This window comes from Oenanthe melanoleuca, chromosome Z, assembly GCF_029582105.1.
Source record: "Oenanthe melanoleuca isolate GR-GAL-2019-014 chromosome Z, OMel1.0, whole genome shotgun sequence".
In the NCBI taxonomy this organism is placed as follows: Eukaryota; Metazoa; Chordata; class Aves; order Passeriformes; family Muscicapidae; genus Oenanthe; species Oenanthe melanoleuca.
The window spans coordinates 54,700,755-54,723,397 of NC_079362.1; the positions used below are offsets into that span (position 1 = coordinate 54,700,755).

The 22,643-nt window shown below is 38.9% G+C and overlaps 1 protein-coding gene across 3 annotated transcripts; it reads right to left on the reverse strand.

Moving 5' to 3' along the window:
* Positions 1-1,954: 1,954 nt before the first annotated feature.
* On the reverse strand, positions 1,955-21,287 carry CDK7 (cyclin dependent kinase 7). Of its 3 annotated transcripts, XM_056513175.1 has the most exons (12): positions 20,975-21,287; positions 20,732-20,791; positions 17,710-17,743; positions 15,905-15,972; positions 14,080-14,148; positions 12,657-12,767; positions 11,395-11,513; positions 10,280-10,379; positions 8,477-8,563; positions 6,630-6,779; positions 4,935-5,082; positions 1,955-2,173 (listed from the first exon to the last, which is right to left on the reverse strand). In XM_056513175.1, the coding sequence occupies exons 1-12, from the start codon at positions 21,032-21,034 to the stop codon at positions 2,148-2,150; spliced, it is 1,032 nt and encodes a 343-aa protein (XP_056369150.1). In that variant the 5' UTR covers positions 21,035-21,287; the 3' UTR covers positions 1,955-2,147. The 3 variants fall into 3 exon arrangements, with proteins under 3 accessions (XP_056369150.1, XP_056369147.1, XP_056369148.1); XM_056513172.1 differs by lacking the exons at positions 15,905-15,972; positions 17,710-17,743 and having other exon boundaries at positions 20,975-21,145; XM_056513173.1 differs by lacking the exons at positions 17,710-17,743; positions 20,975-21,287 and having other exon boundaries at positions 20,732-20,793.
* Between the last annotated feature and the right edge of the window lie 1,356 nt (positions 21,288-22,643).

A 22,643-nucleotide genomic window follows, 5' to 3' on the forward strand; every position in this document is an offset into this window, starting at 1 on the left:
GCAGAGCATCCACTTGTAGATGAAATCTCTAAATTCACCCTGAAAGGGGGTCCAGCTTTTATAGGCCCAAATCAGCAAGTCAAAGTGTCTTGATTATATTTTTAGCGCAGAAGCATCTGGGTCTGATGGCATACTTCACTCCCAGTTGGGGCCAGGGCATGGCCAGAGGCCAGGTCTTTGCTGGGAGGACTTTCTCTAAACTACACTACAAATAAGTCTCTATTAACGCCAGCTGGGAAAATTCCTTAAAATGATACATATCTTGCAGATAGTTGCACAAGGTTATGTGCCAGTTCTAAAACAGCTAGCACAAGCATCTCAGTAATTTGTTTTTAGCTAAACAACACTGATGGTGTTAGCCTCATAATGCCCAGGATTCATCTTGTAAGTCAGCTCTAGCTGAGGCCTGCTGCTCAGGCCTTAGCACATCACACTTCAAGCCCACTATTACACAGCACAGTAACCACACTCTGTACATTAATATACTGACTGGACATCTAATTCTATACCTTCTCTACAACTTTTGCCAGTGGGAGCTTAAAGGATTGCTACTTATTCTAGTGGAAAAGGTTTCCTTCAGGGAAGGGTATTGTCTACACAGATACAGCTTTCTTACAGCTTCCTGTGCTCCTTTTCCAAAGCAAAACTGACAGAATACTTAAGATTGTCACTGTCATGCAAACCGTATCTGTTATACTTAATAGTAGGGATACTGCATTTTTCAGTGAGTATATCTGTTTTAGGGGCTAAAGGTTTCCAGGCTTTTAGGACCAGTTAGATAATCAAATGCAAAAAAGTTTACAGTGCTTCTAAATCCCTCTTCCCTATTCAGATTAACATATTTTTGAACCTGTACCAGTGAGAAGTAGGACTGTAGCTATCTTAATCCTCTAGCCTGCAATGAGGAGGGTGATGTTTGATTAGAAAGACAATAAAACTTTATACAACTAATGTTAATGGATAAAACTTTCCTCTACACTGTCAATTAGATCTTAGGAAATCTGTTTACTTCTCAACAACCAATACAGAACACAGTAGGGCACTGGGAAAATACTTACTCTTCTCCCTTACGAGACCTAATACTTTACATTAGCTCAAGTAACAGCAAAATGAAGGAACACACGAGATGGCTGCTGTTCCTCTACAAGCCTCAAAGTCTTGCACTACTACACTTGCTGCAGAATTAGAAAAGAGAATGTTGAATGTGGTTCAAAGGCAGAAATATGACACTGGCTCAGCAGTACCCCTGAGATTCACTATACCTCTGTGCCCACTGCTGTTGTAAGATGCAACATATATAAGCTTGGCTCTCTCCACCACAGAAGTCTGGTTACCCAGCAGAAACCTTGCTACCTCTCCATGCTAGAATTCAGGCAAAACTGAGTCCAGTGTCTGCACTATAGATTGTTCTACAGACTCAGGTAGAGTGTATAGTTTCCCCAGCTGGATCTTCCCCCTCTGTCTCTCATGGCAATCTTCAAGGCTTTGAAGGAAACAGTATTTCTATGTTCTCAGGTAACTTCTCTTGCGAGACTTGAATAAGGAAAAAAAAAACCACTCCAAACAATTCATATTCAATCTGCACTTCATCCTGTTTTTAAGGCACTGGAAGTATCTTTGGAGAAGTCTTAATGCACAACTGCTGAGAGAACATATGCAAACTCATTTGTTAATATTTCAGCCAACTAACTGGAACAAAAAAAAAAAATCCTCTGTATCCTTTTCCTTACAGGGATACATTTTTATTATTTATATATGTTCATCTAAGTTGCATGTGAGAAGAAAATGTTTGTAGTTTTCACCCTTAGGATATATATCTGTACAGGACAGCATGTAATTCAGACAGAGGTTCTACAAAACTAGTCTGTTTACACCTGTAGCCTGCAGGCAGTTCTAACAATTATTGTTTCAGAGCACGACTTGAAGTACAAGACAGCAAACCAGATAAAGTAGGTTTTTTTTTTTTCAAGAATGCTTTTATTGAAAAAAGAAGGGTTAATTAAACTTTTGTGTCAGTAAGGAAATAGTATATTAATATTTTACATATCACAAAATTAAAAAATAACCATCCAGTGACTATTACAGCATTTTATCAATGGCTGAGACTTGGAGCATTTTCACTCATTTTCATTCATCATCCACAGCAATCAAAATATCAGTTTTTTCGGTAATCCTGAAAAATGTAAATCACATTGTTAGCAAAGGATAGAAGTCCAGCCCTCTCCTCAAGGTATTCTCAAGATATATCTACTCTTAACTGCTACATGCTGTTTACAACAATGGCAGTACACGATGATATTTTCTAACAAATCTATAGGAGAGTGCTAGAATCAAAGTTCACTTGCATCAGTATGTATTTTCCAAAAGTCACAAATTCTGTTTTAATTGCATTTAAGATATATGTAAATATTTCTCTTTGTTCACATAAAAACCTAACCAGTCAACTGTTGGTATCCAATTCTACTTTGAAACTCAAGAAAAGCAAGCTGCTCTAAAGCTTAAATGTGTCCCACCAGATACACAAACTCTTAAGGATTTTTCTTATGTGCTGTCAAATCTAGGACAAATTCTTAAACTTAAATATGAATATAATGTTTTGGGGTTTTTTCCAATCCAATAGTTTTGATATTGGATTCCTTATGCTGAATTAACATAGGAAAAACTTCAATGTACCATCCTTTATAATGCCTGTTTTGTGTTGCTACAGCTCCGTAGGAATGCTTATTAATAGGACTAGAAATAGGTGTTCTGGGGAAGCAGTTTTGCTTTTGGTTAAGTGACAGAGAGGAGATGGGCAGTTATATCATCATAGAATCAGTATCTCCACAAACCTCACTGATCAGAAATAAGTGGTAGCAACAGATACAAAGCATGCATGCTTAATACTTTTCACAGGCAGTCACTCATCTAGTGGCAGATTTCCCCTGAGAACAGAGGTTGTTTTCTAAGAAGTAGTTAAGTTTGGTGAACACACCCCACAGGCTATAGGGGTTTGTTCTTGTGGAAAAGCAGCACATATGGGGATGGCATGAATCTTTATCCCAGCAGTCAGCTCCTGGTGCCAATATTTTCAAGGAGGATACCTATCAGTGAGCACTCAGTCTATTCTGCCAACTTCAAGTTCTACCTCAAAAGGGCTAGGGGAAGAAATGTGCTCTGCAGGACGCAGGACCATTCTAAGAATTTCAGGGAATGCAACTTATTTGTTTTCAAAATTACATTTGCACATTCTCACCCCCATGTAGCAATGTTGTCCTTCAAATTTTTATTTAAACCAAGACTGGAGGATTACTCTTCACTATTCAGATTTCAAATTTAGATGGTAATGCCTCGTAAGAATAGCAAATGAAATCCAGGGTAGCAGATTTGTTAGCTCTATCATTGGTTCTCTCATTTTTTGGCATCAGAGGAACTACCTTTGAAACGTTTTCATTCTGCCAGCCCAACTAAGGTAATAACAGAACATTCTGGAAAATCCACATTAGAAAATATGTCTCCATTTCCACCTGGTAAAAATTATATTGCTCTTCAAACCAATACACAAAGGTCTCAAAAAGTAATGCTGACATCCGTAATTCCTCATTTAAAGCCAATCTCAAAACTTCGAGCATTTATACAGAAGCATGATTTCCTCTTTTTGAAGCTGAGACTTCTGGAAGGATGTTAAAGCAATTATTGTTCTAGCTTGATACAGCTCTGGGAAATCTGCTCATTGTCAAATGCACGAATTCAAATCATTAAGTCACAGAAATCAAGGAAATATTTCTTTTTTCTGTCCTTTAGTTAACAGGTGTATTTTAGGGCGTATACTTCCAAACACTTATCACAAACCCCCATATGATCTTTGGAAAAGGAGCCAAAATGCTTAAATTAATTCCTATGCTATTGTAGCTTGACAAGTTCTTACATGCCAAGTCACCTATGGTACTGGGGTCAGCAAACAGTGTGCAAGTGGTCAGCTGATTACTTTTTTTTGAGATTGAAAACTTAAAGTAGTGAACCTAATGCATTTTACTTCTAATTTGATGAAGACTTAGAAATAACAATTTAAAGTGCCTATAAAATAAGATGAACCCTAATAAGGGAGATGTCTCTCTGAACTCAAGAGGAAATACACTTCCATGTGTATTTCATGCATAAGTAGCTCCATTAAAAAAAAATTAAAAAAATCACTCATTAAAACTGAGTCTAATACTGGCAATAACAAAGAGCTGATGCTAACCTGACAGCTATCATATAGCATATTACAGCTGTTAAGCAGACCAACTCCAAGTTTAAGAACAGTATTTGCCTCTCTAATAGAAGGCCTGAGTAATTTAGTGTCAGATACAGGTCTCGAGTCCTGAGCACTTCTGTTGCCACAAAGATATGAAATACATGCTATATGCTCCTCCTGTCTGGGGAAGACAGGAGCTGGGTCACAGAAGTGTGCTTAATGTTCCTTACCCAGAGTGGACTTAACTGTTAACTTCCTTACCTTAAGACAGAGTGAGCAGAAATCTCTCCTCTGAATCTGATCTACACTCTCCAGCCTGTCATTTCACAGAGTATTATGCTGTGTTTTAGACTCTCTCTCTTTTTTTAAGTGATGTGAAGTTAAATTACTTCCACCTGAGTAAGATGTCTCAGGAAAAAACAAGGTTCATCATAATAGCCTATAATTTACTGGGGAGTACCACTCTCCATTACAGAAATTAATGGAATAGGGTTATTTCGTCTAATAGACTCCTAAGCATCATTGAAGAGCTATTTTTTGTGCTAATTCTGTTAGAACACAGAACTAAGACTCCAAACCCTATATCATTAAAGGGCTTCAGCCAGTGCCCAGGGAATTAGCTCATTTAGCACACTCTTCTTCTAAAACACTGGAAGCATCCCATTCTCTCTTGAGCACATAGCTCCTATTTAAAACTGGTGACATATTACAAAGTTACCTTGATCTATTCCTTCTGTTCTTTTCCGTTTTAAATTTAAAAGTGCATTTTGTTGCTCCTTTGCAGCTTCTGCAGGACAGTTGGGTCTTGGCAGCTGATTACCTGGAGTGGGCCCTGGTCGGTTACTGAAATACTTCTGTTTCAATGCCTTAATGATAATCGAAGAAAAAGAAACAAGTAATTAGTGAATGAAATGCCATTTATAAAGGGATTATAGTAAAACCAAGCACTTTTAATTGGGACTTAAAAACTACTTGAACACATTTATACTACAGGGTGGCCTTGGGGCAAATAAAGGTTGTGTTCGCAATTACTATCCATCCCACATGGATCTGTTAAACAAGGGACAGTTGTGTAGTCCTATTTTTAACTAGTGCCCAGACCTCCTGACAAAACTAGATTATTTTGTAAGAAGTCTTGTATAAGTGGCTTCTAGCTCTGAAGAGTTTACATTCTGAATAGACAGATGAGATGAGGATAAAAAAGAAAGTAAGAATAAAGAAAAATTAAAGGAATATTTTTGAAGTCTTGATCAGGTTCAAGATCTCGACACCACCTGTTTTGTTAGCTTTTAAGATGAGTCTTTCCCCCATATTTCTTTAACTGCACTGTTTCTACTCCATAAACTGTGAGAAAGACATCACTCATATTACAGCAGAAGACAAACAACAGTCAGCAAGATTGGTTTTATGTAGTGGAATGAAACCTTACTTTAAATTTTAGAAACCATGAGGCATGTTTTACAAAAAGTGGCTGTCTCTTAGGTAATCATTACTCATGCCAGTAACATGATATTCAAAGTCATCTATAAACCAAACCAATACAGTAAGCACACATGTGTTGTCTTAAACTGTGAAATTGTCAGTAAAAAGTTTAGACTAGAAAAGTAATATATATTCAAGTCACTATCCTACAATATGACCCAAAAAATTACTTTATGAACTACCACAGCAATTTCTCAACTATAGCAGAATTAATTATCTGGAAACTTATACTGAATGTTCTTAAAGATAGTGGCTAAAACAGCCTGAATGTGATGTGAAAAAGTCTTCTAGTAAAAAGATACATAACACATGCACTAATCTCCTGGATTCAGCTTTAACCAGTGTAAAGTGATATACATAAAGAAATACAGTTTTCTAACTGCCAACAGGTGTATCTTCCTCATCACAGAAATCTATATTGCGAACTATAACATTCTGCAAGATTTTTCTTCAAAGTCCTTCATTTCTACTCATCAGGGAGTAGTGAAATTGAAAGTATCATGGGAAAGGATAATTAGAAAAGAATGATGGTTAATCACCACAGAATTTTATGTTTAAAAAGTACAACAGAAGTTTAAAAAACATTGAAGAAGAGACTAGATGAAGTAAGGAGAAAAACCTTTCAAATCCAGGGAGAAAGATAAACTATGTTAAGACTTAGCCTTCAAGTTTTAGGTGACTGAATTTAGCATGTCAAATATGACTATTGGAAGGTAGTGGTTTTTACACATTTTAGTTGTCCACCTTGACTCTACACTGGGAATGGAGATGATTTATGCCTTTCACAGTTCTCTCTATAAAACAACAGCATTTTGTTTCTAGTAATATATGTAATATTTCATTTCAAACCTGGTTTACTTGCTTCAAAACACATTTATCTGATATTAACAGTAATTTAATAAACATTAGGAGATAACCCAATTTACTTTACCTGAGTAGCTGTCACTCTGGTGCAAGGATTAAATGTGAATAAGCCTTGAAGAAGATTGAGTAGATCATCACCAGCTGCACTGAAGATATGTTGAAGTGGCATTCCAGGGAAAGGCTTAAATGTGACATAGTCTGGAAGACTTGTCATCCCCTACAAAAACCAAAAATGGAATATGTTTTTCCCTAAGAAAGAGTTCAGCTTTTCACAGAAAGGGAACTTCATATGGCTGTCTTTTACCGGAAGCAACTAATCTTTCAAAACATATTGCTAATACTTGGTAACTGAAATAAAATAAATATAGGAATAGTAGGTCATAAAAGCGTTTTAAAAATAACTGTTGCAAAGTAAAACAACTTTCCAAATGATCAGTCCTTCCCTTCTTTACTTGTGACCAGTCAAAAGGTAAAACTGCTAAAGGAAGTATGAAAGAATTTTAGACTGGGTCAGACCAATTAAATAAAACTTCTTTTAGTGAACTGACATGGAGGGAGGGAAAATATTTACAAAAGAATCAGTCTTCACTTTCTCGACTTTAATAAAAGTTAGCCGAACATCACGTGCATTTTGATTTTTAAATGCACAACTGAAAATTTATACAGACAATGGGAGGGGGGAAGGAAGATATGCACCTGGCAGTTAAACAAAAAATTAACTGTGTACTTTTTTTGCTCTCTAGGAATGAAATCAATCCCATTGTGTTCACATTCTAGCATAAAAATTACACAGACAATTGTGACAGACAATAACACAAACGTAATGCGTTTGTAGCATTTTAAGTATCTAAAGCCTTACTTGTCACACTTCAAGTTTGTCTAAGTAAAATATTAACGGAAAGTCAAAAATGGGTTCAATCAGCTATAATATTGATAGTAAAAGTTTTAAATATTAAAATGTATGTGTTTGGAAATCTACTTGGGAAAGTATAGTCTTTGTTGTGTTAGCCAATCTCTCTCTCTTTTCCCCACACGTATCTTAAATCTTCCTGTCCAAAGGAAGCAGAAATGTCACTGCAAAAACCTTCATGCGTTCCATTTAGAATCCTGGAGAAATATCAGAACTGTGGGAGGCTAGCAGCGCCTCTCACAGCAGTTCTCCATTTGGCTACAGCTCCATTTTTTCATCACATACCATAGCATTCTAACACCATTTACTTTAAGGAAAAGCTGCATGGAGAGGGAGCAGAGGTGAATAATCAAGCGTTTCAACAACTCAGCAACAAAAGACAACAGTCTGACCAGGGAATTCAGGACTTCCTGTGCCTGGCACAAGTTGCTCATCAGACATTATGTCCCACTTCAGTCACTGTTTAATAACAACGGTTAGGTAGGTCATTATGCAACCTGACAGTAAGTTTGGCCTGGTGTTAATTAATTTGCTATCACCTCAGAGAAAATTCTACTACTAATTTGTATTTGTTTCAGGATCATTGTTGAGGCAAATCATTTATCCCAAAAGATGTTGGTCTGTGTTTCTTACCATCCCCAAACCATAATTTACCAAGGCCAGCTTAGGTCCCTACAAATGGTTCTTACTTCTGAAAGCTATTAAAGTCCTCCAGGTTAAAGCATGCTAATTAAGCAAGCATCTCAAAAACAATAAGCAGCAACAATCTCACACCAGTAGCCACGGGAAACTGTGCACTCAGAAAGGAAATCAAGAAATGTTGGTACTGTTGGTATTGACCAGAGGTTTGCCAAGAGAAAAACAAATCTCAGCTGCTTCATGAGATGAAGCAACCACCTTTTAAAAAATTCTATTCAAGTATTCTGGTATAAAAATTTAATTTCAAGAGCTAAAACAGAGTATCAAGTAAAACCAACGTCAATCCATTAAACAAAAAGACTCACAGGCCATTGTTCTTCTGTTGGAGTTCCCAGTGTTTCAAATATCCTTGTCAGCTGGTCAAGATCAGAGTCTCCAGGCAAAAAAGGAACCTGGAAGAAGGACATGACATCTGATTAAATGAACTTCTGAAATTCAAATTTAGAAAGAGGCTTTGAGTGATATCTCAATTACAAGGCAAAAATCCTCTGTATACTATCTCCCCACGAAGAGGTACAATGGATATTTGAGGCATTCTCCTTAGGCTCAAATAAATTCTGAAGGTTTCCTGAACCCAGGCTTGGTATCATTGAGTTGACAGCAGACAGCTTAAACATAAGATTACACCACAGCCACATTAATGTGAAATTTACTAAACACAGAAAAGATTTTGTATTTCAGTTGTCAGCCTAAAGTCTGTTGGTCATGGCGATCTTTTCACCACCCGTTCTCTGGAGTTAGCTTTTATATATATTTAAAGTGAATCATAACTGGATTACAAGTTAGCCTTATGAAATGAAATTATGAGAAAGAATAGAGACCCACTAGGATAGAAAATTACATGTCATTTTAACAAAGCAGAAGACTGAAAAGCGCATATCTACCCAGATCAACTTCTAGCTCACATATCAGGCATACAATGAAAGTAAAAAGTAATTTGGTGATGAAAGCAAATTTATGAAGAATTAGAGGCAGTGTCTAATGGATTAGGACAGAAAAACATAATGGATATCCCTAGTAGACAGCATATTAATTGTGGCATCGTGAAGGCCCCTTGAGTATAAACTACTTTCATAAAAAGCTCCCAGAAGTTGCATTGTCCTGAAAAAGGATGCATTTCAAAACATCACAGTAATAAAAACTGAACCACAATACACTTACTGTTTTGTGACAAACTAAAGAATCAACTGAATTCAAGAATTATTACTAACTTTGCTTATATGTATTCAACTTTAGCAGGTCTAATGCATATTTATGTATCCATCAACAGTGCTGCTTAAAGAGCCATTGTACATTTCCATATCCAAACTGCCAACCAAATTAAACCAGCACACCTATTCGGTGTGACCAGTCAAGGCAGTTTCTTTTAAGGTGCTTTCACACAGAAAGCTCTCCAGTCTGGTTATGATACAGCCACAAAAGCATTCAAAGGTGCAGAAACCAAGTAGAAGCCACTTAGTAATGCAAGATAAACTACACTGCAGGCTACTTCATACCTTCAGCTGTGTCTATACCCCAGCCCTCCACTGCTCCCCTCACACTTTAATGTCTCCTCCAAAGTGCTGTACATTCTACTTCAGTAGAAAACACTCAAGGACCATTACATTTGTGTACCACACTGAGGAGTGCCATTGGATTATCCTGATGTTAACGTACAGCTTCAATCCAGTATTGTCAACTAACTGCAGTTTAGAAAAACATCAGTCTTCCATTCATTTCGAATAAACCCATAATTAAGGTACTGGTGATAATAATTGAGGAACAGTGTATAAGGGACTGCATGTATCTATGATGTTACATTTCTAGAAGAGTAGTGAACTAAAACAGCTGTCTGTGGACTGCAAGAGTTACCTACTTGACCTCTCCCAAGGCAAGACTGACAGTTTGTTGCAACATTTTTACTCAGCTGTTTTTAAAGACTCCCAGAGCTTGCGAGGTTTATGAAGCCTCAGTCTACTCCAAAAAACATCTTTCATTACAGACAAGAAGCTTTTGGAAAGTTTCTTCAAGCCTGTGCTCCCCTTCTGCTTTCAGCAGGAAGAAGAAACCCATAAAAAGCTGTAGTGAATGGAAGGGCAAATACAGAATGCTTACATTTCAATACTTACTCTGAGGAGCAATTCAGCTAAAATACAACCGACAGCCCACATATCAACACCAACACCATACATTCTAGCCCCAAACAATAGTTCTGGGGCTCGGTACCACCTGAAAAGAAAACACATATTGGAAGAATTACCTGGCTTTGCTCATATCAAATGCTACATATTGTAGCAACGCAAAAGTTAAAAAAAGAATATTAATTCTGCCTATATACTTTTCAGATATTGAAGAGCTGTATTCTGCAAAGTGTTTTGTCTAAAAAAGAATGAGCAAATTTTTGCACATCTCACCATAGGGTCACATACAATCACAGACGAACTGCAGTTTCAAGTGACCTGATTACAAGTATTGAACTGCAGACATGCAAGGAAGAAAGTTCTTAATATGCAGATAAATTGAAATTTTCTTAAAATTCTATGTTGAATTAATCACAGCAAGACAGAATTCCTCCTATTGTCCAACAATCTCCATAGCAACAGACCTAAGTATAGAGACTACTTTTATGCGAAATGAGCCTGTTGTTTTGAAACAACTACTCACACTGCCTAAGAATAATCAAGTTTAATGAAAGGATACTCCATTTGACATGGTACAATTTCTGTCTTTTGAATAAAGATTAAACCAGATTTGCCTGAATAGTTTTAGCATCAGAAGTCAGAAAGCAACACATTGCACATATTGCAGCCCCACTTTTTATAGCTTATCTTAAATAAGCATGCCATAAAAAATTTATATATATTTTAATTGGTTCACGTTGTTTGTCTCAAAACAGGTAATGTGACTAGTTCCAAAAATGATTCTAGGTTCTTGTGATTAGCAGAAAGTAGCAATGGTCTTGCTCCAAAATCCAGGCTTATAAGCAGACACATACTATTTCCACACACTTCAAAAGAGTATAATTTTGATAGATATGAGAACCACCCTCACAGATGCATAATCTAGCAGATCTTATGGAGACTTCATTAAACAATGCTTCCTTGTGATTTTTTAATGTGGCTCTTGCCCCATCACATGAGCAGATGTGATATCTGAATATGTTGATTTGACATTACACATTTCAAGAAACACCTATAAAGCAACTAAACAATCTCTGTGTAAGGAACAAAATAGAGTATATTACCTTGTTACCACCTGGTGTGTATAAACTCTATTTGGGCTTCCAAACGATTTTGCCAAGCCAAAGTCAGCCAATTTTAGAACTCCATTTTCATCTAGCAACAAGTTATTTGGTTTAAGATCCTGTAGGTATAGAAAACAAATAAAGAGATTTGTCAGTACTGATAAAAGCAGGCATAAAATGAATCCCCTGGCAGACACGTTGTAACACTATTATAAAATGAAAGATTTGATTCTATCCTAAAAGGTACATTGTGAGCAAAAAATTTTATAATCCCCAGGAAAGAAGTATTTCATCATATATGAAAATCATAGTAAGACAGACCCATTTGAATATTAACACCTTTAAGCTGCAGAGTTTGAAAAAGCCTCTTGATAGCTGCTATACCTGCAGAAAAGGTAAAACCTATGTGCATAGCTGCCAACCGAACAATAAAAAGAACGGGCCAATGCTTCAAATAATGGCAGAAATCACAGAAGTCACATAGTTCAATACAGCAGCAGTGTATTGTGGGTATTGTGGGTATTCTGACCAACAGAAAAATACCAATACAACCATTTGCTCTTTCTATTTTCATCCCATCCACCATGTTCAGCAGTACAGGGAAAAGATCAAAAGCAAGAAAACTCTAGGAGCAGTATAAAGGCAGTTTAACAGGTGAAGGAAAACACTAAAAATCCAAGCAAACAAGCAAGGCCATGGAAATCCTTCACCACCTCCTAAAACGAGAGTGATACAGAGTCTCCAAACGCCAGCCAGCTTGGAAACCAAAATTCCCCTTTTTCTCTACCCCAGTTTTTACCACTGACCAAGGCATTACACAGCATGCAGTAGTCCTATGGACAACTTGGGTCAGCTGCCCCGGCTATGTCACCTCCTTACTTCTTGCCCCAAGCCTATTTATCAGGGCAAGGGCAGAGTTGGAAAAAGAGAAAGCTTGACACTGCTTGATAGAAAGAAGAAAGCCTCAAGAGCACAGCTGCTGTGAAAAAAGCCCAATCCATCCCAGGCAGACCCAGTTCACAGTGATAATTAAAAGTCACATCTAACTGGAGAATCTTCTGTGTAAGTATCAAAGTCATAATCACATCAGTTAATCTTAACATTTCTGGTACTGCTATTATGTCTCCGAAACAGCAAATATGAATGCTTATGAGATGGGAATATCTGAATTCCAAAACTACTTTCACTGGGCTTTAGACTCTAAATCCACTCAATGTGATTTTTGTTGCAGGATGAAGGCTGTCAATTTAGTACATGCTTACCCTGTGTAGAATCCAATGCTGATGTAAATATTCTAATCCTTGAAGTGTCATTAGCATATATGCCTTGATGTGAGACTGTGTCAACACGATACTTGTATCCTTTATAATAACCTGCAAAGTGTTAAAGTCATGGTAAAACTCAGCACACAAATAAACTTATTTCTATTCTTTCAGCTCAAGAGTTATTCCAGCCTTTAAGACAGGCTTTAAATTGGCAGTCACATATTCTTTACTATTTAATCTTTTTTCCAGAAAGGTAGGTCAATTTTGGAGCTCAGAAATTGAAATGGGGGTCCAGATAGCCTTGACCTTTGCATAACCCAACAATGAAAAAATGTGTGGGAAACAGAAGTTTATTATTTAATCTCAGTTCTATGCTGATGCCCAAACTTCCAGGACAAAAACGAACACATACAAATGATAAATGTGTTAGTAAACTTGAAATTATGTTTCCACTTATTCCTTCTTTCTCTTTGCAACCTAAGCAACTAATCTTTGTAAATACAATTGTTTTCTCGTCTATTTCCAAAAGGATCACAGGGTACCCACTTTACTGTATTACTGTATTTTTTTAAATCTACTTAAGTTTTCTACATTCTTTGATTTTTGTTATTAAAATTCAATGCAAACACCCCAAAGCTTGTTTAATACTACTGTCCTGTTCAGGAATAGCCTTCCATAAGTTGAGTTACAGAAGAGCTAAGACTGCACAAATTTCATGTATGCAGCATATGCATAATCGCAACAGGCAGCAGTCTCAGAGGCAGCCTGAGTGATACCACAATATAGTTTAAAGACTGCACACCACTGCATCATGCAGTACAGGAGTCTTTAATTTTTCTGTGTACACTGATCTTCATCTCTCATAACTACTATGCAAACAGAATGAATCCTCTAAGTCTGCTCATTATTAACTCCTATTGGCAAAAATCTGACCTAATCTTTTCAAGTCTTGCATTCATATAAATTTCAGCAAGCCTGTAAGGTACTGATTTGCAATAAGCTAGCATTGTTACATTTGAAAACATGTTTTAAGTGAATGTGATTTTACTACCAGCTCATCTCTTACTACATCTTAGCGTTATACTTATGTGAGCACCCTTATGTCTGATATTATGCTTATCAATTACATTCCAGAAGCAATGATCTGTGCCAGGGGTTCTACACCCAGACTGGAGCTCCAGAAAACTAACACAGTAAACACAATTTGTTTCTTTAAAATCATGCTGACAAGTATTTAAAATCAAATGAGAACTCATAAAAAACTGAAATTACTCAAGCTACTTTTAAGACATGATCTTCATCAACTGACATAATAAAAGTCGCCTTTCTAATATGGGCAAATACAAGCCTGTTAAAGCAGCACTTTCATAAACCATCTTAAGATACTGAAATTAAAAAAAATCTTAAAAAAAAATCTTACCTCTAGATCTGTTTCCATAAAGTCAAATACCAAACTAATATTGGACTTGTGTCCAAATGCATCAATAAGCTGCAAAACAAAATACATTATGATTAAGCATGTTCTGATTTTTCCAGTTTTCTGACATTCAACACCATTGTAGTCTGCATCCAGATTTTCAGCTTATTGAGAAATGGTCTAAGTCTTTTTACTTGTAGCACAAAAATTCTTACTCAGTTTAGCTTCTTGACTCAGTTACTAAACCAGAAAAAAATCCCTATTAAGTATGGAAGTAACATTTTACATGATTACCTTTCCTTTCTGGAGATAGGAAAAAAGAGAAAGAATTAACTTTATCATGTTAACTAAACAGATAATGTAATGTACACCTTGTCTTCAAAACTTTGCTGTTCTACGAAATTCCTACCCTTTACTGTAACAAGACTAAGTCTGTCCATGGATTCAGCTTTGCGTATCTGTCTCCTGTAAGCACACAGTATTTAGAAACTTTAAGTGTTAAGCTTCTTAGCTTCAAATATTTCTAGATGTGTACTCATTTTGGTAGCCAGCTTTCCAAGATAAGTAAAACTCTTTTAAGAACATCCAAACAGCCTTTTTGTAGGAATAAGCTGTGTAATGACATCTACTTCTAGTTTGAGACAACATAATTGTGATATTGAGCAAAAGCAAGAGATTATCTAGGCTGGTATTCTTCCCTCAAGAGGAGGAAGATATGTTCTCCCTGGTGCAGCTCATTCCTTAGTTTCAGTGTGATGATCACACGAACCGGCCAATTGCAACATACCTGTTTGAATAGTCAAACAGTGACTGTGGCCCGTATAGTCCCAAAACCCACAAAAGTTTTGTAAGGACTACTAAGAGGGGCGCAACATGGTCTCATTTGTAGAACCTGCTTATGGAACTCCTGACCATAAATTTGTCTAACTTTCTTGAACTGTTGATGCAATTTGCTTCTACATGGCCCGTGGCAACACACTGAGTGAAGCAGTACAGTTCCCACCCCTGCTGCCAATAGGTTTTAAATGAATCTCTTATTTCTAGGACAATGGAGTTTGGAAATAACAGTTCAGCACGGACATTATCTATCATCTTGGTTTTGTAGACCTCCCCATTCCCAGCCTCTTCCCATCCAAAGTGATGAATTCCTCATTTTTTCATACAGAATACGCTCCATCCCTTTGTCACTTTAGTTGTCGTCCTCTGCATACTCTCTAACCTCAACAGCTAAAGCAACCACTTTGAAAGTAGATTCACAATCCAGAAGAGAAGCTCATTTCCACTTTGAAAAGTATATGGAAAATTCATCTTTCATGTACTTAATCACATTTGACACTTTCTAACTATCACTACAAGCTAACTTTAAAATGCTTTTATCTCCAGTTGGGTATCTGCAGGTGTAAGTCTACCAAAATACACCTGCAACTGAAAAGATACTAGTTTTACTCCTTCCAAAAGGAGATTTTAAACATCATTTCTGTGTGCCAAAAATAAACATATGACTAAAAAGCCACATGACCTCCCTTTTACCATTGCTTTAAAAAGCTTGCTTTTTGACTGTCACCCGTTCCATACAAAGCAAACCATCAGGTAAATACAGCACTGAGTCCATTAGCAATTCTATCAGAGATGCAAAATCAAGTGATCTACATTTTCACAATTGTTTCACCATTATTCTTTCACCACTATGTAGGCCCTGGCTGAAAATTAAAAGGATTTAAAAAAATACTTTGCCTCTGTTATTGAAATAGGCACTTTGCCATAATAATTGTTGAACTACTGAAATTATTTGAAGCTTGATTCTAAAACTAGCATTTATTTTACTTACACCAATAATATTTGGATGGCTTAGCTCCTGTAACAGTTTTATTTCCCTGAGGGCTGTCCTGTTGATTCCTACATTGATGGAAAAAAGAAAAGAAGATGAAAGAACAAAACAAAACCTTTGAATTAAACTCCAAATAAACCTGTCCTTCTGCTACTCACAAATTACATTCTTAACACTCAACAATTTGCTAAATAACAAGGGCATTGCCATAACTAGGTGAATTGCTGCAAAATAGAAGTGGGCGTACACTTTCTTCCACAGCAAGTCCATTTCACATGCCAAAAAAGAAAAACAAAAAAAAAAAACAAAACAAAACAAAACAAAACAAAAAAAAAACCATAAAGAAATCACATTTTTAGAAAAGTTCCATCTTGCAAACATCAGTCCCTCAAAAAGTCTCACTTCCCGAAGGAGGTATACTGTCAAACTTCATGAATAAATCTCTTTTCTTTTTGATACAGCATTATCTAACAATGCAAGACACATATTTTTCTATATTCATACTATAGCTTATATAAAGCATAAAGGAGAGTGACTAAAACCTGCTACTATTGCTTAAATCTTCTCATAAGCAGATTTTATAGAGGACAAAATCAGGGGCCAACAGTGAGCAAATGGTGCCCTTCAGCAGTCAAACTGATGGCACTGTATCAAACCATGATTCCTGCAGGGTACCAATTCCTCCTTCGAAAATGCTAGCATGCATGGCTTGTATGAAAGCTGGCAAGCAAATGTTCCTGTGGTATATCATGCAGATGCTGCACATGAGCTGAAAAACAGTGCTCTCCTAAAACCTGGGATATGATTCAATGCTAAGACTAGCAAAGTTTTGGGCTAAGTCACATGGATTACTTCACATTCCTGCTTTGCCAGTTTTAATTATCTGTTTTGGAATCAAATTAACAAAGGCTGCTTTTGGGTGGGCAGAGTCTTAGAGGAAAACCAAAAAGTACACCATGCTATCAGATAACACAGGGAAAGCAGATATGATCATTAGTTTTAATAATCTCTTTCACCTACAGCTAGACAATGTAGAGGCCAAAAGTAATACTGTCCCCAAGGGCCATTAGGCCACTGAAGGCCAGGTGGATCATGACTCAGGCAGCTGGCTCAATTTTGAAACAGCGGGATGAGTGACCAGTTTCTCTTTAAAAGGAACTGGAGAGCTGAAAGCAAAGACACTTCACTTGAAAGGTGGTAACCTGATGAAGGAGTCCTGAAGGACAGCAGCCTGTACACAAAATTCTGCTGCACCACACAGGCAATGAGAGAAGACCAAGATTACTTGGTTTCAGTTTGCCATATCCATGCCTAGAGGCACAGGGCTGGTCACAGCATATGCTCTACAGCGCTGAACATAAAAAGGACACAGAGACAAGAGTTTCGATCTTGTTTTTATCCATTTGTGCCGCTGCATATATCACAAAAATAGAACAAAGGAAACATCTGAAAACAGACACAGATACTCTCACTTGTCCTAAATATTTAAGGCAGAGAGATGTACTGATACAAAAAGGTATTCTAAACTCAGTATAGTAGTAATTATTATTACTATTATTCTATGCTACATTCATGTTTGAATTCCATTAAAATTGGGAAGTTATATATTCATATTCACACATACACCATGCATGCAGGTATCTATGCTGCCTTTGGTTGTCCCTGCAGTTTGTGAAGCAATAGCCTTACAGCAGGCATTGAGCTCAATTTTATCAGCCAACGGTATGTGAAATCAATGTATCAATTCACAAAAACAAAGCAAACAAAACACAGCTTATACAGCATGAATTTATTTTAAAACTCACCATCTTTAGCTTCTGATCTATGCCCCAGTTTAATCTGAAAATAAATACTTCATGTTAAGTAAAATTAAGATGGTGAGGAATACATTTTTAAGTATTTCTCAAGACAGAATGCGTTTTAGTATAATGTAGCATTTTACCAGCTGTGTTGGTTTTAATTGGTGTTTATTTCCCCCTAAAAAATAACTGTCTCAACAGCATTAGTTTTTACAAAAAATAGCCATGACAGCACTACAAACAGACATAATGCAAACTGACAGTATAAAGTGCTTTGTAGCCATGAAGCTATCATTAATGACTTTCTGCTCAGGGAGAAATGAGAGCTAAGTAATTGACAGTTATCTTAGAATGATTCTAGTAAAATTAGCATGGGCTGTAAACTTGGGCTGACTCTAAGTCCTTTGTCTCAATCATCCAATGCTGAAATATCAAGTCCAGAATCCTACCACTGATATTTCCAGAGGATAAAAGAAAATATTTTGATGCAACAAAGAATGGTCTTCAACACAGCCTCTACCAGTGGCAACCATAAAAGAGAAGTATTGCAGTGCTAAAAGAGATTAGTGCATTAAACAACATTACTTACTATTGACATAATTCAACTTGTTGAGTCTCTAACTAAAGAAACCACTAATATGCATTCTCATCCCTTAAAAAGAACAGCTGAAGACACATTTTTAATATAAAAACTTCCTGCAATCCCTTCAGATAGTAACAAGTGAAACACTTTATGACAACAAAAAAACTTTCATCATTTGTATGCAAACAAACATGCTGGAGATCCAAGATCATTTCTGTCATACTTTATCAAAAAATATCGTGCTGGATAAGGGACATTACTGGAAAACTCTCCAGTCTAGTAAGGCCCTCTGAGCTGGCAGCAACACAGTAACAAATAAAAGACTGAGGGCACTCAAAAGAGACTTCTGGGCAATTGACAGAAGGATATGGAGCACAGACAGTGATTTCCTTCTGGTATCAAGAAATAATATTGATAGGAATAGGCAGATCCATCAGACTGACATGTGACTCTCAGGTTGGTGCCATCAGAAAAACTTTGGGGTGTTTGATCATGGAACAATTTAACACCTGTTCTACCAACATCTGATGAGCTGCACCTTTCTCAGAGTGGAAAAAGAGCTCTAGCACAGGAGCTAGCAGGACTCACTGACAGAGCTTTAAACTGGCTTGGAAAGGAGAAAAGGAAAATACCCAGCTCACCAGTGATGATCAAAAGGATGGTGTGTCAAACCTCAAGAAAATAAACACTAATGGGCTACCTCAATCTGCCTCCTGAGGTGTTGGCTACAAAGTACAACACCTGAAATGCTTCTCTATCAAAACACCCAGCACGAGAAACAAACAAGAGCAGCTCAAAGCTTTGACTCAGTCCCAGAGATTTGGTATCACTGACTTAAAAGAAACCTGGTGACTGGAGTGCCCTGTTGGGCAGCTACAGGCTCTTCAGGAGACACACACAGGATAAAAGATGCAGGGGGGTGGCATCACATGTAATGGAAGGGCTGGAATATACATGACTCACAGTTGGCAATAGTGCAGTTGAGAGCCTCTAGATAAGAATAAGGGACAAATAATGTGAATGTCATTTTGGGAGTCTGCTACAGACCCCCCAGACAGGACAATGACACCAATGAATTCTTCTTTAAGGAATGAAGGGATGCTTCCAAATCAACTGTCCTTCTCTTTATGAGCAACTTTAGCTTGCCAGAAATCAACTGGAAGCATCACACAACAGGTACAGTCTGGGTCAGAAGATTCCTGAAAACTGGACAACTTTGTGGAAAAGGTCCTAAGGGAACCAACTCAAAAAGACATCTTCTTTGATCTGCTGCTTGCCAACAGAGAGAATCTCACAAGCGAAGTGGAAATTGGGGCCTTCTTGGCCACAGCAATCACAAAGCCATTGAGTTTAAAATCTCTACTGACAATAGGAAAGTGCCAGCAAGACTTCAACCCTGGACATGAGGAGAGCAGATTTCAAGCTTATCAGGAACTAGTAAGCAAAGTACCCTGGGACAATATTTCTACAGCTGCTGGGCTCCACCTGTGCTGGCTACTTTGTAAACGTCACCTCCTAACGGCACAAGATGAGGCAACTCCCAAATGCCACAAGTGAAGCAGATGAGGTGGAAGGCCAGCTTGGCTGAACAGGGATGTCCTCTTGAATGTAAGGTAAAAATGGAAGCAGTGTCAGGTGACACTGGAAGAATACAGAGTTGCTGCTTGCTATTTCAGTATTTATTAGAAAGGGAATCAACATGAGATGCCAACCTCAATGGACAAAACTGCAGGAAACCAGGCTTCACTATTTTAATTATTCAGGAAACCATTTGTCTAAAAATGACAGGCCTTGAGGTAACAGCATAAAGCTGATTCAGGGTTGGATATTAGAAAAGGATTCTTCATCCAGAAGGGCTAGGCAGTGGAACAGGCTTCCCAGGGAAGTGGTTGTGACACCAAACCATGAGGCACCAAGAGGTGTTTGGACAGCTGTCTCAGGCCCAGGGACAAGAGCTGGACTTAATGATGTTGGTAAGTCCCTTTTAACTCAGCATATTCTGTGATTCTATAAATGTTAAGGAACTTGATAAAGGATAACATTTTGAATGGAAGGAAATCTGGCACAGCAGCAGGAAAGATTTAAAATAAATGAAAAAAAGCCACTGTCAAGGTACAGTAAAGTCTGCAGTTTGGACATGTGTGTGTGTTGGTTTGTTTGTTGAACAAACCTAACAAATAACTAGAATTTCAAGTCACAGAAGTTCAAGTTCAGAAACTCAGAAATACAGCAAAGCCACTCCCTCTTCCGGGGTGGGTGGGTATTACAGACAGGTTAACCAGATAATTTAAACAAACTTCTCTAGAAACAAATATGTGTATTAGGCCATTTCTCATCAAAGTAGCAAAAAAAAAAAAAAAAAAAAAAAAAAAAAAAAAAGCCGTTAGGTAGTTTAAGACCAACCAGACACTTGGTGAGACACTAAGAAGACACTCTGACACTTACCTTCTTAATAGCAACAATTTGATTGTTCGTCTTGTCCTTGGCTTTATAGACGGTGGCGAACTAGGGAACAGAGAGAGATGCTGCCGTGAGCAGGGCCTGACAGACCGCGCGAGGGAGAGGCCGTCGAGCCCTCCTCAGGCTCGGGTGGGCACCACCCGGCCCCCCGCGCCCCCATTCCGCCGCGGGCCCAGCCGGGCGACTGCAAACCCAGCGCCGCGGGCGGCCCTCGGCGCAGTCGCTCACCTGCCCCTCCCCAAGGAAGTCAAGCTTCTCGTAGCGCTTGGCGCGGGCCCGAGCATCCATGCCGGCGGGATGCGGGTGCGAGCGGCGGGGACACCCGGCAGCAGCGCCCGCCCTCCTCGGCGCTTTAACCCCGCGGCCCCGCCGCTTCCGGCCCGGGGCGGCCCCGCCCAGGCGCACGCGCCGTTCCCGCTCGGATCGCGCCTCAGTTCCGGCGTGGCGGAGCGCGCACTGCGCATGTCTGTGCGGCGGGCGGCGGCTCGGCCCGGCGGCTGCTGCTGCATTGACCCTGACCTCGCGCCTGACATTCGGGGACACTTCTGCATACAGAGACAGTTTTTAAATTAAATTATTATTATTATTTTCTAGAAAGCGTGCTCTCAGGCACTGTGATAGGTTCTACTGGAAATTCTTAATTATACTTGTATAGTTTTTTTATTATGAACAATTACCTACAATATAGTACTTAAAACTACCATTCTATAGCCATCAGAGGTAAATACTGGAGAAATTCTCACTTGAAAATTAATTTCCCTATATGCCCAAGTTTTGCTGTTATTTATTAAATTAGTCTGTAAGATCAAGGAAACTGTGTAACTGTGAAGAACAGCCATCATCTCTGAGAGCACTTCAGTGTCTCTTTCCTGCCTGTAAAATCATTCCCAGTGAAACACCCACGTGAGTCAGCCTTACCTCAATCCCTGGAAAAGTAGTGGTATGCCTCGTACTGGAGGCCATCTCTATGTGGTTGAAAGGAGGTGATCAGGAAAAGTAGCATGGCTTCGCTAGAGGTAAGCCTTGCCTGACCAGCCTGACTGCCTTCCACAAGGAAACAACTACCTCGATGGGTAAGGGGAGAGCAGTGGGTATTGTCTGCTTGATGTCAGTAAGGATTCCAACAATCTCTTCACAACATCCTCACAGACAGCTCAGGCTGTGGGCTGGATGAGTGGGCAGTGAGGTGGATCGAGAACTGGCTGAACAGCAGATCCCAGAGGGTCAAAATCAGTGGCACAGGGCCTGGCCACAGGTGGAGGCCTGTCCCTAGTGCTGTCCCTCAAGGTTCAATGCTGTGCTGTTTAACTTATTCATCCATGACTTGGGTGGAGGGGCAGATGCCTGCTCAGCAAATTCAGAGGACACAGAGCTGGGCAGAGCAGCTGATACCCCAGAGTGCTGTGCATCCCTTCAGAAGGACCTCGGCAGGCTGGAAAGATGGACAAAGAGCCCTGTGATATTCAGCAAAGGCAAGAGCAGGGTCCTGCACCTGGGGAGGAACAAGCCCAGGCACCAGCACAGCCTGGGGCTGACCTGCTGGGGAGCAGCTCTGCAGAGAAGGACCTGGGGGTCCTGCTGGACAACAAGCTGCCCATGAGCCAGCAGCGTGTCCTGGTGGCCAAGAAATCCAATGGGATCCTGGGGGACATTGGGAGGAGCATTGCCAGCAGGTGAAGGGAGGTGATCCTGCCCCTGCACTCAGCTCTGTGAGGCCTCACCTGGAGTGCTGTGTCCAGTTCTGGGCTCCTCAGGACAGGAGAGACATGGAGCTCCTGGGGTGGGTCCAGCAGAGGGCAACAAATTTAATGAGGGGTCTGGACCATCTTTCTTATGAGGAAAGGCAGGGGGAGCTGGGGCCATGGAGCCTCAAGGAGATAGAACTGAGAGGGGACGT